At 41.9% G+C, this 17,578-nt stretch overlaps 1 protein-coding gene across 3 annotated transcripts in view; it reads left to right on the top strand.

The window, feature by feature from the left end:
* Positions 1-14,959, top strand: part of PIAS2 (protein inhibitor of activated STAT 2) — a 28,900-nt gene extending 13,941 nt beyond the window's left edge. The window contains exons 6-15 of one of the 3 annotated variants that reach the window (XR_004254339.1): positions 2,773-2,907; positions 5,808-5,913; positions 6,512-6,585; positions 7,447-7,607; positions 8,172-8,305; positions 8,719-8,890; positions 11,074-11,213; positions 11,692-11,750; positions 13,020-13,057; positions 14,480-14,509. Coding sequence is in view for 2 of the 3 variants with exons in the window: in XM_032205972.1 (XP_032061863.1) it covers positions 2,773-2,907; positions 5,808-5,913; positions 6,512-6,585; positions 7,447-7,607; positions 8,172-8,305; positions 8,719-8,890; positions 11,074-11,213; positions 13,020-13,057; positions 14,480-14,662 (1,143 nt within the window). In the remaining variant the exon portion in view is untranslated. Of the gene's footprint in view, positions 1-2,772; positions 2,908-5,807; positions 5,914-6,511; positions 6,586-7,446; positions 7,608-8,171; positions 8,306-8,718; positions 8,891-11,073; positions 11,214-11,691; positions 11,751-13,019; positions 13,058-14,479 lie in introns of all 3 variants that reach the window. The other 2 variants (XM_032205972.1, XM_032205973.1) reach the window with 2 other exon arrangements.
* The last annotated feature ends 2,619 nt before the right edge of the window (positions 14,960-17,578 follow it).

Here is a 17,578-nt window from a genome sequence, read left to right on the forward strand (position 1 = left end):
TACTGCTTTAGGTTATGCCAGCTCATGCTACTGCAGTGTTTTCTTGTGTTCCTGCAGCTGCCTCTGTCTACTTCTCAGTGTTTTGACTTGAAAAGAATAATTGTGGAGCATTACATGCTGGTGTCTTGGCAAGTAACAACAATTTTATACATAATGTCCTACAGCAGGTGATTTTCATGTTGCCTTCTCATGCGAGTGTAGGCAAGACAAAACTCAAAAGTCCAAAGAAATAACTTGCTTTTCATCCCAGGGAACCTCTGTAGACCACTGCATGTCTCTTTCAAAGGACAAAAATGAAATCTGTCAAGGCAGGCTGGGAATGACCACATGGAAGAGCAATCAGACTTTCTCTTTATACTTCTTGGTTACAGCAGAGTCCACCTTTTTTGTCCATTGTGGTTCTTGGAAGAAGTATGGAAGTCTTAGACACAAATCACTGGCACATGCTAGCTGCTGGAATTGGCAGCCTAACTGAGCGGTATTACTGAGCTGGTTGTGATAGGCATGCAGAGTGTTCTCTCTAAGTCCCAGAAGGCTAGGAACAGAAGTTCTTAATGTGTTTTAGGAGTACAAGATTGAATCTGACCCCTGAAGGTCTTTGCTTTGTGGGAGAAAACATGAAAAGCTTGACTGAAATGAAGCGTAGAGAAGCAGAGTCAGCCTTCCAAAAAGGGAAAAATAGGAGATGTCAAGAAAAACACAAATAGTTGCATTCTTTGCTTGCTTTCTTTGTTTTTTCACACATCTGCTGCCTCCATATACTGTGATAAAGCACACATAGGAAGACTCTTCATAGCTACTGTCACTCGCTTAGGGCGAGAACCAGTTTTGGAAGATTTCTTTGGCAATTGCTGTCCTCCGCTCTGGCCTGGCAGACCTGGGTCCCTGTTCTGTCGCTGCAGGCAGTAGCCCTGTGCAAAATTAATAAAGGGCAGTAGTGAAGCACAGCCATGGGTGGGCTTTCCAGGGAGGAGTAGGGACTAGTGGCAGAACTGCTCTGGAAACCTGGGAAATGACACGACAACTGCAGAGCCTGCCCTGGATTAAGGGCAGTGGTTATTCTATGGTATGCTCTTCCAGTAAGCAGAAGAGGCCTTCAGTTCTGAGTTGCCTGAGATGACGTATGTGGCAAGACAAAAGATACAGCAGGCTTCCTGCTGGTATTGCCTACATACCAGCTATGAAGAAAAAATACTTCAGAAAAGGAAAGTGGCTGGGAACTTCAGAAATACCAACTAGATACAATGTGAAGATATCCCTAAAACTCCTTATTGGAGCTAAGAATTTAATGAAACATCAAGGTTATCATTCCTAATCCTTGAAATGAGTTAAAAATGGCCAGACAGTCTGCTTTGTGCTGGGCTGTCTGATTCACTGTTGGGAGAGGTGGCCTGGGTGCATTGGCTGTGCTGTGCTTCTGCAATAACCCTCTAGAGAGGGTTCTGCTTGGGTTTCCACCAAAGGCTGGAAGTTGTGTGTTTACTAGCAAAGGAGCTTTTCAGATTGCTTTCCCATATCATTAGGTGAACACAGAACACATGCTGTGCACTCCGTGGGAGTTTCTGATGAAGTAGCACACACCAGCAATTGTTGCTGTTACTTCTAGTTTTTATTTTCAGCAGTCGTCTTTCACAGTAACTCTATTTTGAAACATTAGGCTATGACTGTGCATGTTAACTCTGCATTAAATAACATGTAATTTTTTTCAGTGTATTGTTTCTGGAGAGTTTCTAGTGTAGAACAACAGTGTCTTGAATGGGATGAAATCTGGCAGTCACTTCTGCGCAAGATGCAGGCTCCAGTATTTTGTTGCCATCCTTCTGATGCAAGATGAGATCTTGAGATGAGTGGACTGCAGGATGTCTGCTCGAGCTCCAAACAGATTCTGGGTTCCTGTTACAGACTGGCTGCTTTCACAGTGACGGTTGCAGGATGAGATGAATAAGCTGCAGTTGGGCCACGTGCTTCACATAGCACAAGCACCCTCTGCTTGAAGTGTGCTTGTCTAGAGGCAAAAGGGAACTGGGTGGCTTCTGATTCAGTCTGCAAGCATTGTATGTCATAAAACTACAGAAAGAAGCTGGTCCGGATTATTTGCACAGATTTTAAGAATTTCTTAGTACCTAGTAGGTGTGTTTTTCTGCTAACAATAACAAGGCCTCTTAGCTCTTAAATACACCTGGTATTCCATGAGCAGCTCATCTTCAGGGTTCTCACTGGAGTGTGCAGGTGACAACCTGTTGCTTGTGAAGCTAGGTGTAGTTAACGCAAGGCAAAGCAGACACCAAGGGGTTGTAGGGCTCTTGGGACAAGAATTTGCATTTTTTTTAAAATAAAATCAGTGAAGCATTCTTTGGACACAAAAGACTGAATTAACAGTTTGTGACTTGCTGTCTTTTGATTGCTGAGGTTGTGTCCTTCTGAGGTTCTGATTGCTTTTGTTGGGGTGTGGGGAGCAGTAACAACTTCTTGTTTTTTGAAAGTCTCAGCACTGCTTTTTACTGCTCCAGTAAACTTACCTGGACCAAAACTATGTTCTCTTCTACTTTTCAGCACTTCTGCAAAATCTCTTTAAAATCAAAAATGCTTTAATACTATGGTTGAGTTATAGTATTGGACTATCCAAGACTGATATTCCTCAAAATGAGCGTTGATTTCAGTCTCCAGCTTAGAGAACCTCTAGGCTCACTTGTTTCTCACAGATCAGTTTTAAACTAGTAAGTTGTTTAAGCAGTTTACAGTGGTAATGCTTTTTGTCTCTTCTTCCCACAGGGATATGCTCCACCACCAAAAAATGGAATTGAACAGAAGCGACCTGGGCGTCCCTTGAATATAACATCTTTAGTTAGGTTGTCATCAGCAGTGCCAAACCAGATTTCCATTTCCTGGGCTTCTGAAATTGGAAAGGTAAGCTGTCTGTTTTGTGGGATGTAGACAGTAGTCTGAATAACCTTGTCTAGCGTTCCTTCTAACCCACTGCCTGATAATGCCGGCAAGACATACGGTGTTACAAAGTGGCTGCATTTATTTCTGATGCCAGGAAAAAAAGTTAGCTCTAGAAGTATGGTAGCTTACAGTAACACAAAAAAAAAACTTGCATATGGATTACAGAGACCATACTGAGTTCACACGGATGGGGGAGTATGGTTTTCTTTGAGAGCTTTTTTGGGGAAGTTTGTCATCAGGGGTTGCCTGAAATATGTCAGAAACAACTTTCTTTGTGGTGTAAACAAAGAACAGTTCAGACATAAAAGGGGAAGGCTATTTTGTAGCCTGATGGTATAATCATATGAATGTGAGGTTATGTAGCCATGTCTTAAAGTTTTTTTTTTTTGTAGCTATTCATTGGAGAAGGCTTTTAAAATGTGCAAATGTGCTAAGGCCCTGTGAGTGGGAGAGAAGACACAAATTTGTTCTTGGGGCTTTTTGTATTTTTTAACCAAATAATACCAAATATTTCTACAAAAGGAATTTTTATAGGAAGAACTAGTTTATGTATATTTCCATCTTTTGTTTTGAGGTTCTTTTTCTTTTGTCTTTCCTCAGTTAAAACTGTGCTTGTAAATAAGGTAAATCAGATGGAATTTCCAGCTCAGAAAACTCCTTGGTGGCAAGTCCCTGGGAAGTGTACAGGGGAGCTGTCAGGCTGCCCAGTGCCAACTGTTGCAGGGTGTGATGCATCTTCGTGATGCTGTGCTTGGGCCATACTGGTGTGCATTTGTAAGGCAGGGTATCCAAGCCATGGGTCCTTCGTTAAAAATGAAGTGTATTCCTGGAAGTTTAGGTGACTTGAGGGGAAACTGACTTCTTGAGTGGTGATATAGGGAGTAATGGAGACCTGGGTAGGGGGGAGAGAGGGAAGCATATTCATAATGCAGTTCTTCATGGAAAGCTGTGTTGAGGAGGAAAACAGTGCTGGGCTTCAGTGGCAGGAGATGAGGTAGGTGGTGACAGACGTGATATATTTTGCTCTCTGGTGTCTATAGGTGAATTTCTGGTTTTGCGGAAATGACAACTTATTAGTTTAGAAGGATTTAGTCTTTCAAATGCCCAGGTGATTGCTTAGAAATCTTCCTGGAGATTTACTAAGGAAAGGAGGGAAAGTGAGAAGACTCTAAATTCTTCCTAGACTTATGTAGCTGTTACAGCAGTCCTTGCAGCTGTTGGAAGAATAAGTGGTCATTGGTTTACCATCATATGTGGCTACTTATGGAAGTCCTTCTGGACTGTTGTTGGAGTAGCTTACCTCTCCTTTAATATCAAAATCTATGCTGGAGGCATCATATACTTTAAGTGAGACTCCAGTATAAACTTGTAGAAACTTAAATTTTAAAGAAAAAGTGGAAAGTTCATGTTCAGCAAAGGAATGAAGGGCAGTGCTGACAGCAAAGTCTTCCTAAAACAGAATGAGGATGGGAAAGACCTAAGCCATTTCTGCTCAATCAAAGCACAAGACTCTAGAAATGACTGCTGGATTGTGTGTAGTCTTGGCTCTCCCTCTGTCCCCATGCTTTCTTCCTCCTGTGTCTGCCAAAATATTTCTCCATGTGAGTAGATGAATTGGAGGTTGCTCCAGCCTTGCACCGTTGTCCTGGGAGGTGAAGTGAGTCCTCTGGTTTAATGCTGGGGCTCTGTTCTAAGTAGAAGAACTTGTGTAGCAGGCCTTTGCTGTTCATCTTCTAAATGAAATCTCTGGGGACAGTGTGGAGTGCAAGCAGGCTGATGTGATAAGGGCTTATTGGCATCTACTTCTCTGATAGAGGAGGGCTTCTGAGGAGAGCAGGTGTTTATCCCAGAGAGCTGGTCAGGCTAGAGCCTATAATATTGATTCTGTAGGAAAGAAACAGTACACAACGTAGTCGTTCTTTGCAGGAATGGGGAAAGCAAGATACTTGTCTTAGTGGCTTCCTGTGCATTTTGATAACTTTATCTGTTTGTCTAGGTAAGAGCTGTCTTTGGTATGGATGGTAAAGGAGGAGCAGGGTGTTAGATTTCTTGTGCTTGAAATTCCTGCACAGTGCTTGATCATGTAGGAGCTATAAGAAGGTGGCTGGCAGGGAGTGGAAATGAGGGATTGCAGGTTGTGAGTGTTACACAGATGAAACCATTATTATTCTGCAGTGGTGGGACTTGCAGATTCTTCTCTTCACTTGTGACCTTCGAGAGGAAAACCTGAACAAAGGAAGCTGATGAGTGGCATGAATTAGGGAACAGCAGTAAATGCTAGGGAATATGGCCAGCCTGAAAGGAGTGGGTATGGTCTAATGAGGCTTGGCTTAAAACCAGCAAGCTGGAGAGAAGGTACAAAGAAACTGATGCTGTTTTGTGCCATTTGAAGGTGGTGTTTGCACCTGAAACAACGTTAATCTTTATAGCAAGTTTCTCTTTGAGCTCTGCATTAAGGAGAATGTCAGTGGAAAAAAGCAAATGTATAGGAGACAAACATGAGAAATGCTTACAGGCTGCATGTTTTAAGAAATTGTATCTCCAGTCTAAGTCATCTTTTCAAGAAGAAGCCCAGATTGTCTCTTGGTTGTAGAGAACACTTTTTTGTAGTTAAGTTACAACTGGAGTGAGGTGACTTGACTTGGTTAGTGGAAGAATTCTGTCAGATTGACTCTTTCATACATGTAGTAATGAAGTCATCTGTCAGTACTTGCAAAGTATTTCCATAACTACAAAGCAAAAAAAAATCAGCATGTTTTTTTTTTCTTATTGTATGTTAAAACCAGTGTAATAGTGACATATTGCTGTAGTGGACATATGGTGCTAAATAAATATTTCATCTTTAATTACTCTTTTTGTAGAATTACTCCATGTCTGTGTATCTCGTTCGTCAGCTCACTTCAGCTATGCTTTTGCAGAGGTTAAAAATGAAAGGTATCAGAAACCCTGATCATTCCAGAGCACTAAGTAAGTCAAATTAACCTTCCTGTTTCCTTACTGAGGGTGGTTGGTGGCTCTTTAAAACTAGAACTGGTAATACTTAGGAGATTTGCAGCATTTTGAAAAGAAAAATCCATGCCCAGGTTCTTTTTGCTGTTGCTCAGGTATCGTGTACTGATTCAGTGTAGGTCCCTAGCCAGCAGAGAGGAGTACCTAGAGATTTCCTCTAAAATGTTCTCAAGAGAACGCTGAGAGCAGTTTAGTGTCGTGGGCAGTGAGGTGCAGATAGATGACCTAAATATGTGTTTTATTCACCTGCATGTGCTGCTGATTGTCTTGTCTTTACACCTCACTCCCTGATGATTTTATCTCCTTGCATGTTGGATAGAGTTTGCTCTACTAATCATTGTGGCCAGAAGTTCATCTGCTGCACATCAAAACAGTCTCATGATGCAACTTGCCAGTTGCCTGTGAAGTTATTCTTGTGTGGCGTTTGCTCTGAACTAGATTCCTTAGATGCTCAGGGCTTTTTTAGATAGCTGGAAACAAGTATATGTGCTAGAGAATTAAGTTTAGTGTTTTAAATAGTTGTGCCCATCTCTAACTTCTTAATTTATTTTGGTAGTTAAAGAAAAACTAACTGCAGATCCTGATAGTGAGATTGCCACAACCAGTCTGCGGGTATCTCTGATGTGTCCTGTAAGTAAGGCTGGAAATTAACATATACTGATCTGTGTTTTCATTTTTAGTGCAGAGTTGGTCTGCTTGTAAAACACCCTGCTTCAGAAACTTAGCTGGCTTTTGTTATGCTGATTCATTAATGCAAATGAAGAGAAGAGTTCACCTACAAGCACCTGATTGCAGCAGCATTTAACAAATTATGGTTTAGACTTGAGAATGCCTCAGCTGTAATGCAGTCAGAGTCAAGTTGCTACCTGTGTGTGTACTGAGGCCTTTAAAAGGAGTCATCTTGTGTGTGGAGGCATCAAGCCTACCTGGGAAGGGTAATAGAATAATTAAAGGGCACAGCGAGAAACAGAACTTCAGACCACCTGGTCTTGGTGGTATTGCTTTTACTGCCAACAAGGAAAAAATAAACTGATCACCTTGTAACGAGGTAGTGCTGCCTTGGATTTTCTGTTTCCAGGTAGAAACTTACCTTGTTTGTGACTGGTATGTTAAGTCTTATGCGGAAATGGTTATAATGCCATTTTGAGTCTAACATAAGTACAGCTCACAAAATAATCGAACCCTGAGATATTTGGCCAAGAAATGACAAAGTGATTGCCCCAGTAGGTATTCCTATTTAAAAAAAATAATAAATATCCCAGAAGTAATGTTTCTGACAGTTCTCAACTCGGTAAAGACTTTGAGGACTGCTGTCTTCTTCGTTCAGGCACCTTGTATGTGCTTTGGAGTGGATTTGCACACAGTGACCTAGTGTTGGGCACTCTAGTGAGAAGTGACTTAACTTGCTGGTTGCATCTGATTTCACTGTTAGCTATGCAGATCTGCTTCACTTTCTTTTCTTCTGACATTCTTTAAATGCATCTCCTGCAGCTGGGAAAAATGAGACTGACAATCCCATGCCGGGCTGTTACTTGCACACACCTGCAATGTTTTGATGCTGCTCTTTATCTTCAAATGAATGAGAAGAAGCCTACCTGGATCTGTCCTGTCTGCGACAAAAAGGCAGCTTATGAGAGCCTAATACTAGATGGGTAAGAGACTGAGCTTGCAGAATACAAAATTACTTCAAGTCTTTCATGTTGTACTAATTGTTTTTGTGACCTAAAGTTTAGCCATTTTTACTTTCTCAAAAGTACATTACACTGGGAGGAACCATTAGAATCCTTTAGTTTCTATTCCCATGTAACAAACTGCAAGAACTCATCTTGTAACTGCACCATCAAACTCCTGAACCTCAGCATATCTTCTCTGGAGAAATCCAAATGTGACATCTAAGGATGTCTTCCCTTTTACACAAACAATCTGTGAGGCTATTAGCTCTAAAATTTAGCTTAAAAACTGTAGAATTTGAATCAAAGGGTGATTGCTTCTACTGCTATATAGGAATCTCTGAACTGCAATAATGTTGGAGCAGAACATGGGTAGGTTGGGATACTTTGATGTATGGAAGTCCACAAAGGTTGTAATTGCAGGTCCTCAGGGAAGACAAATAGAGTATGTGCTGTGGATCACTCTTGATTGTAATCAAATTCTTAACTGTCTCCTTTTCACTTAGGAAAAGCCTGGAATCAAAATCACTTAACTTTATTTTTCAGGCTCTTTATGGAAATCCTTAATGAATGTTCAGATGTGGATGAGATTAAATTCCAGGAAGATGGTTCCTGGTGCCCCATGAGGCCTAAAAAAGATGCTGTGAAAGTCTCAAGTCCACAGTGCACCAAAATAGAAAGTGAGTACCTCTTGGATATTGGTTGCAAACCACCAAAAAAGCTTGATGCCTTGAGACTTAATTGCATCTGGGATAATGGGTTTGGATGTTGATGTCTGTTTTGTGGGGTGTGTGCTAAATAATTTTTAAAAAAAAAAAAAAAAGGGTTGTATCTCTAAAGATGTGTTAATGGGTTTTGTCTTTGTTCTTTATAATAGCACTTAAAAAAAAAGTTGCTCTTGTTGTAAGTCCTTAAACTGTTAACTAAAGATTAAAGCTTGTGCTCAATAATTCTCATTATGACACAGAGTACTACTACTAATAAAACTGGTCCTGGGCTATGACGGCCTCTGCTGCAAATCGGAACTGCTGATGTCAACAGCCTTTTTTTTTTTTTTTTTTTAAAAGAAGTGGTATTTTATTTTCTGGTTTAGGTTCCAGTGTTGTTACCAAACCATGTTCTGTGACAGTGGCCAACGAGGTAAACAAGAAGAAAGTTGATGTGATTGATTTGACAATTGAAAGCTCTTCTGATGAAGAAGAAGATCCTCCTGCCAAAAGGAAGTGCATATTTATGTCCGAAACACAAGGAAGCCCAACTAAAGGGTTTGTCAACTTTAAAGTTGTTATTTCATAATGTCTCAGAAACTAATGTGTAGACATGTGCACTTGTAGTCTCTTTGGTATGCAGCTCTTTCCTTCTAGAGGAGAATTTCTAGGCCTCTCTTTGCAGAAGGTTGTATTGCTGCAGTACCTCTGTACAGGCAAACTCTATTAAATAGTTTTATGTCTCACAAAAAACTTGCACTGTTGCTGTGTTTGCAGGGATGTTTTTCCATAGTAAAAGAAACTGATGAAGTTACTGGACAGGATTCTCTTTAGATTTTCCCAAGTGCAGGAGCATCATGCATTCTTGCAAAGTTATCAACACATTCTTGCAAAGTGAGAACAGTCTGTTCTCACTGCCTTGCCCCCTTTATCCGCTCTGGTGCCAAGGAAGAAGGCTATGTTGCATGTTTCATCCATTTTTCTGTCAGTCCAGGCAGGGAGGCACTTTGTTGTTTTCAGTCAAGGCAATAAGCTTTTCTCCCGTCTCCCTGTTGAAATCTGGGATGTCTTGGAATGGCACTTGGCCCTGGTTTTCAATCACTTCTGCACCTTGGTTGGCACAACAGACAGCTCCTCGAGTTCCCTGTCAACTCTGCTTTGTAGTTGTCCAACTTCAGCAATATGACTGGCAAGAAGAGCAGCTTCTTCACCGTCATGCCTTCTCCCCTCTGTCCCAGTCTGTGCAACTTGGCTGCAGTCACAGTCTGTGGCTTCCACTCTTTAAAGAAAAAAAAAAAGAGAGCTTCAGGGTGCACAGGGAGGAAAGGACATTCTGTCAGTGCTCTGCAAAGTGATTTCAGGTGTCAGCTTTCTGGATAGTCATGCTGCATGCATGAGGTATGTGTCTCTCAGTATAGTGGCTTGTCTTTTGATTTTATTACTACTGCTTTAGTAAAACTCTTCTGTTCTGCTACTCCTCAAAGTGATGAGCAGGTGTGCTGTCTGTAGTCTACAGCAATGTGTGCTCTTTGACAAGCAAATAGTTGGTCATCAACTGCTTTCAGCAGTGATGCTGAAGTGCTGTTGCTTGTTGTGAGCAGTCTTGCAAGAGACACTTTTCCTATATTTATAAGGATAGCTACAAATGCATCTTTTAATGAAGTTGCAGAAGGCACCAGGCCTTCCTTCCATGCTCTTGTGTTTGTCCAACATGTCAGCCTATAACAGTAAGTGTAAAAGGACTGAGTTTTCTTGTTTCTGTGACAGTTTTCCCTACTGTTTGGGTATGGAAACATCATGTTTCATTCTTCAAATTCAAGTCTAAGAGGCTTTTGGAGAATAGCTCATCTCCTGTAAACAATATTGCCTGAAATGCTAATTTTGGGAAAAAAAAACTATGGGGTGGCCTCCTGTTGGTAGGAAGTGAATATTCTGAAATTTAGGAGGGGCTTGAGAAAGGAGGGTCTGAAATCCAAGCTTATGAAATCAGCAGTAGCATAAATGCATAGTGGAGCAGTCTGGGGAGGAAAACGAGGGGGTACCTTGGTTGGTGGGCTGAAGAGGGGGATGCGGGACATGTGGGAGTGGGACTGTTGGTGTCTTCACCTGACTGGAAGTTTATGAAACATTTTAATGCATCTGGCTGGCTGCCTGATTGCCTGTGATGTCTTCAATGGTGCTGCAAAGAATCAGGCAGAAGCTGGGAATGTGGAGAGCTTTTAGCTGGCTCTATGTGCCTGGGGAGCTGAGCTTAGCTTGGGTTCAGCTGTGAGTAGAGATGGGTTTGCTTAACTCCTGCGTTGGTATTCTGTGCTCCAGGGGGGTGAATCATGTCAGTTGCATCCTTGGCAAGACAGGTCATCCCTGAGGAACAGTGATGTGAGACACTTAGTGCCCTTCTCCTGGCTCAGGCTACCTGTGCATCCCTCCCAGGCTGATCTGCAGATACAGAGAGCCACTCCTGATCCCAACGGACTGTTGTCAGTGACTCCAGCACTGTACTTTGTTTTAATGCCAACTTGCTCTTATGTCACAGCTGCTGTTGAGAGCCAAGATACGATCATGTTATTATGAAGACTGTTATGAAAGAGGAAATTAGAGTGGAGTACTGTGTAGTGAGTAGCCACGCTGTAGTTGTGTTGTGACACAGTGACTGTGTGAAAGAGTGCACAGCCGTGCATAATTTCTCTTCTGTAACTAATGGCCAGGCCGTTTGTAACATCTCATGCTGTTTGAAACAGGGTTCTCATGTATCAGCCATCTACTGTCAGAGTGCCCAGCGTGACAACGGTTGATACTGCTGCTATTCCTCCTTCGTTAACAGACTACCCAGTGCCATTCCATCACCCACCAATATCCAGTATTTCCTCGGACTTACCAGGTAGGTGCTGTCTATTTTTCATGTGCATTCAGACAGCCTTATTAATCTGTGGGGTGGGTAAAAAATTGGAGATGAAGTTTTTTAAATGGGACAAGACTGTAGGTAGCCTTGCACTGATGTGATGTCTAGACAAGTCTAGTACAAGCTGTCTTCCCAGTGTGAGACTGCTTCAACAGTGATGTGAAAAACCTTGCTTCTGGGGTATGCCCTGACACTGGCGCTCTGGAATTGCAGCCAGAAACACTTCTTGCTGTATTCAGTTAGACTTTGTGTAAACGACCGATTGTTACATGTGGTAGATGTGAGGGAGAGTAGCTGCTTGTATAAGTTTTAGAAATATAATGGCACTTACTCATCCCAGCCCTTAATGTAGAGATTTCTGCTAGCTGATTCTAGTGGTGCTCTGTCTAGATTGTATGAAAAAGGTTAAGGTGAGCTACAATATGTAAGCTGACCTCTATTGAATTTTTTTACCTAGAGATACCCTAAATGCCTATGATGTATTCTTCAACACTGCTGCTAAATATCAGACAAAAGGTGGGGATACTGATTGTTTTCTATCCTGGCTCCTTGAAAAGAATTGTGTAGGGGGACTCTGGGGGTTCTCTTTGCCGGCCGTAGTGAACCCAGAGCCCAGGAAAACGGTGACTTGTGACAAGAGGTGTCACGTGGGCCTCCTGTTCTTCCCTCACCTGCTCCATTGCCTGTCTCCATTTCTCCCCTGCAACATCTCTGGGTTTTCTCCTCTTCTTTCAGTACCGGTTTGGCAAGGGGATGGATATCATTCCCTTTGTTTCTCTGTTCATTTTGGTTGCCTTACTGCTCCCTCCCTCCACTTCTCCCTTGGTAAGAAATCCGTTGTATTTCCAAATTGGATAGGAGACTAAGCTGAGAGAACGGAAGCCTAGAATGGTTTTGTTCATCTCTGTCAACTGAAGTTTGAGCACATGCATGACCATTAACTCTGAATTCTATAAAAGCAGCTGGGCTTAAATCTCCTTCAAAAATTGTCTCTAACTTTCTCTGATGGAGGAGAGGAGAGATGCCACTGGCCAGAACAGAGCCAGAACAGGGTAATGGGAGAGGGAGGGAGGAAGCTTACCATTTCTTTCTGTTGACATAGCAAACACAAGGCCAAGATTTCAAAACAAAACAAAAAAACGCTGTGATTTCTCATTGGTTTCATATTTTTAAACATCTTGCTTTAAATGCTTACACTCTAATGGTGTATAAGACGGGCACTATTTCTCACTGCTCTTAGAGGATATACCTTGAACTACTTGTAGTTTCCTCTTCTTCATTCCTTTTATCTGTCTAGACACAAAGCGGGGATGATATTAGAAATGTTTCCTTATTGGCTGCCCATGGGTGGAGGAAGAGACCTGCTGCTTGTTTTTGGACTTGTGCATGTTGTGACTTTACTTCATTCCAGCATCTTTAATGTGATGACACTCTTCATGTCCCAGTTTGGCCAAGTCAGGTACAATATGCAGTGAAACTTGCATTATGAACCAACAGCTCCAAATGGCAACCTCCATCTAAGCAACCACATTGAACCACCCTGCAATATCCAGTGAATAATACATCATTGTCATTCTCATTCTTAAAAAGAGCCACTTGTACTAGAAAACATGTTTTGCTGCTGCCTGAAGTCGTTGAGAGTGGTGTCACAGTGATACACTTCATTTAGAAACTGTATAGCAATTGCAAAATCTGTTCTACGACAACAACAACAAAGTTCCTTAAACTTGTTGTTTATGAAGAAAAGAAAGATGCATCATTTTATTATCCTTCTCTTCTTTCTAGGTCTGGATTTTCTTTCACTAATCCCAGTTGATTCACAGGTATGTTTTCTGAACTGCTGTGGGCTTAACTTCTAAGCCTGTTTTTTGTGACACGCTGCTTGAGTAACTGTCAGGGTGTTGTCATCCATATCGTGCTTGCAGTCCACTTGCTCAGACCTAACCACAGACCAGGACAACGCATTTGCCCAACAAGAGGTTGTAAAAAGAAAAGATGCATTAAGGGAGGATTCAGTTTGACTTCACTATGATAAATCCAGGCACAGGAAACTACTGGTAGTTTCTCTTTGCCTTACAGAAGCAGATACTTACACATGTGCTGCTGCCATGAATACAAGCATGCATTCATGTTCTTAGTTCACACTGTATCTGCAGGCCAGATTAATTTTTGTAAGCATACTTCACTGTTGGTTTTGGTATCACTTGTGGATTGGGTTCTAATGATGTTGATTTCTAATGATGGGATCTTCATTAGTTTGGGCATGTTACCAAACACTTTCACAAATCCCTTAGCACGATTAATGATGCCTTACTTACAATCCAAACCCAACAGTTTGTAGAAATTTTGTAGGTCAAAAGTAACCAGTTAGCGCTTTTCCTTTCCTGGAAACAAACTTTATACAGTTAAGAATGTAAGAATCTAGTTACAGTAAGAATCACAGATGGACTACAACCTTCGAGGGGGAACACTGTCTCACTAACTAAGATAGTATTCAGACCTGGGGTCCCATGAGAGCAGTACTGAGGGGGAGAATCACCCCCCTTGACCTGCTGGCCTTGAGTTGCAGCCCAGGATATGATTGGCTTTCTGGGCTTACATTGCTAGCTTGTATCTATCTTTCTGTCCACCAGCACTCCCAGGTCCTTCTCAGCAGAACTGCAATCAACCCATTCCTCCCTTAGTCTGTGCTGGTGTGGGGGATCACCCTGACCCATGTGCAGGACCTTGGTCTGCTCCTCAAGCCTGTCAAGGTCCCTCTGGATGGCATCCGATCTTTCTAGTGCATCAAATGCATCACTGAGCTTGGTGTTAACCTGCAATTAGCTGAGGGTGCACCCCACCCCACTATCCATGTTGTTAACGAAGATACTAAATTTATTCATGGAGATACTAAATAGTACTGGCTCCAATATGGACTCATAGGGGATGCCATTCATTACAGGTTTCCAGTTGGATGCTATGGTGAGGGCCATGGTCATGGTAGTGTTTCCTAATGTGCCAGTAAATGCTTGAGCTAGCCTGCTCACAGGAGAAATAACAGGGAGGGTGAGGAAGGAAGGGTTTGTGCTACCACCTCTGCTTGCTTACTCGCTGTTTTGCAGAACTCTGGTCTTGCTGTGCATGTGTTAATGAAGTTCTGCTAGTAACCTGTTTTGTGCGTGTTGTAGGGAAGATGTATCTTCAGAGCATACATTTCCCTTGTGCAGTTAGTCTCTTCATTCTTCATTGTTTGTTTCAAACAGTACTGTCCTCCTATGTTTTTGGATAGTCTCACCTCAACCTTAACAAGCAGCACGCCTGGCAGCATCATCACATCAACCAGTCACCACGAGAGCAGCACGCACGTTAGCTCCTCCAGCAGGAGCGAGACAGGAGTTATAACCAGCAGCGGAGGCAGTGCTCCTGACATCATCTCACTGGACTGAAACAAGAGGCAGCCTTGGAACTCCAGGAGAAATTGCACAGAGCTGCTTGTTGTATCTCTGGAACTTCAGCATCTCAGAAATTTCGCTGATATTTATTGAAAGGATTTGCCTTCCAGAAACGGAGTAAACTCATCTTCGCTAGGAACGGAAGTGATAGATTTTTCTTTTCTTGCTCGTTAAGTAGCTGATATAGAAAAGGCCCCTTCAGAACATGCTTCTATGCTTCTGGCCTGTTCTGGGGAAACTGAGTTTTTGTTGTTGGATAGATTCCACAAATGGTTTTTAATTTTGTTGTAAAACGCAGCAATAATGTAAAAACAAACTTTTTTAAAATAAAAAGGCACTTAACCACTCTAGAACAACAACCTGGACAACGGTGCAGAAGTATATGCATTGGTGAGTTTTTAATATTTTCACTGGGGCCTGTAATAAACTTCATTTAAGACAACGAAGCTTTGTGAAATAGCCATGACTTGTGTTTTATGTTTCCTGCTCCCCACTTTCCCCTCACTGGGGAAGGTAGGGAAAGCCTCTGTAAATGTTTTTTCCTTGATTTCACGTTGTTCACAAATGTAACACTCCAAACTGTGACTTCTTCCTCTTTAATGTGTTTTGAGCTGGGGAGGGAACAAACTATCTATGCAAACCTTGCATTATACAACCTCTGTGTGCTGCCATGTCAGAAGTGGGACACCTCCCTATCACCACCAAAACCCCCAAACTACGCACAGTTGAGCCATAGTTGAGTTTCTGGTTTGGTAACTTTAAGAGGTGATGGAAAGAAAACCTTTCAACTCCCTAAAGTCCTTGGTGCCCTTCTGTGCTGTTACCAGCTCCCCCAGATGCACCACTGAGTCGCATGCTTCCTATGGTACCCATGTTGAGACTGCAGTGATTACTTTCTCCAGAGCAGAACTGCTTTCTAGTATGCCTTGCCCATGGCTTTGCCACTTCAGTAACTACTGTGTTCTGCTTGGGCATGCTGCAGTCTGACTTGCTACAGTGGAATCACGGTTTTGGGGAAGAAAAAAGCTGTAGCTGCACACTGTTCCCACCAAACTGGAACTAAGGTTAGGATTTAACGATGCTTTGTCCTGCGGTAGAAAAGCCATGATTAAAAGGCCACGTAATCAGCTAGAAGCAACTTCCTCCTCTTTTACTACTCTGAATTTGCTGCTTTGTTCAGTATATGCGGTGTCTCCTTGCACCTTTCTAAGGATAATGTTGGCAGTACTGTATTGGAAGAGGTTACAGACCAGGAAAATCAAGTGATTTCCACAGAGCTGGAAAAACGATATTGTCTATATATGTTGACATAGCAACTTTTCCAAGTGTTGTTTCTGAATAACTGTATTTGAGATTACTCTTCTCCCTAGTTACCAGCGTTCATTTTGCCCTAATTTTGTTCTGTATTTTTGTATTTCTTTAGTCAGATGTCTGGTGCTTTTTGCCTTCCGTTACTGTTACAGTATTTGAACTAAATATATGGATAAGAAATATTGAAGCAGGATGTATTGTACCTCTTGTCTGCCCTGTACTCCCATCTGTAATGCTGCATTGCTATTCTTCATTGCCTTTTTTGTATTATCTTTCACATCAATCTTCAATTCACCGGTTGGTCTTAATATTGCATCCATTTTCTTCTCCTTTCCTTATCTGTTAAGTTTTTGTACCTGTTAAGGATCAGTTTTTAGCATGATTTATTTCCAATAAAGCCATGCTACTTATGAATTTTTTTTCCTAATGCCCTGCAGCTGATCAGTGCTCTCTGCATCATAACTGCACAATAACTTGAACTAGGAACAGAGGGGGGAGAGGCTTGAGAGCCGTTGTGAATAAACTGTTTAAAACTTACCTGTTACTGAAGATGCTGTTTGTGCTATTAATCACAAACCGGTCTGGCTGAAGAGAGGTAAGCATCTTACAAATAATTCAGAGAACTTAATGCAAGGGTAAGTGCTGTTTTTAGGACATACGCTCTAAAACATTGGTGGTATTTATAAAATACAGTTAGAATATTGTTAGGCACCTGATGCGTACAGCTGACTGATGATGGAGGGCTGTGTTCTCTAACCAGTCAGGGCAGGACTTTTGCAGCTGCTGTTAATTTTAGATAAACCTTCTTCTTCTAGACCTATGCCAGCCCTATCAAATGCAAACTTAAGGGATGTGAGTTCTACCCATCTAGGAGAGAGCTAAACTGTGAGGGCAGTGTGAGGAAAGTGTTAATGTGAACAGCGTAGTTTTCCTACCATGTTGATATAAACACAGTAATTATCAAGCTTTAGTAATACTTAAATCCTTTAATTTACTTGTTTGTGGATGATATGCATCAATGAGCTGAAATAGTGTGGTACAGTCGGGTACAGTCGTGACCTTTTTTTTTGTTCCACCAGACAATAAAGCCTTCATTTAAGTAGTGGTGGGTGCAGAGGAGACTGGGAGTCCCAGCTTAATGGCACAGGTCTTGATTCCAGGTGTGCTTCCTCTGATAAGCACACCTGTCCATTCTATCTAGATTAGTTTTTGCTTTACTCTTCCTTAAACAAGTCCTACATGGAAGTTAAAATGCATCTGACTATTTATCAGAGTAATTTGGGCAGGAGAACATCTTGCAGAAAAGGTGTGATGACTTCTTGCCTCTTTCTGCTATGGAACTTTCTGCTATGGAAGTATCTGTTTCTCTGAAAGGACTTGGAGAATGATCATCATGCATAAAAAACCATCACATAAACGCAGCCGTGCTGCAAGAGAACGCCCTTTTTTCCACCCATGTGTATGCCACATCTTTTTCTGCATTTGCTGAAAGTGATCTTATTTAGTAGGACTAGCTGCTAAAATGTGTGCCTCAGAGAGGTCATACCTGTATACCTGAGGACTGTTAGCTCAAACTGGTTTAACAAGCTTCCATGCTTC

The sequence above is a fragment of the Aythya fuligula genome, chromosome Z (genome assembly GCF_009819795.1).
Source record: "Aythya fuligula isolate bAytFul2 chromosome Z, bAytFul2.pri, whole genome shotgun sequence".
NCBI lineage: Eukaryota > Metazoa > Chordata > Aves > Anseriformes > Anatidae > Aythya > Aythya fuligula.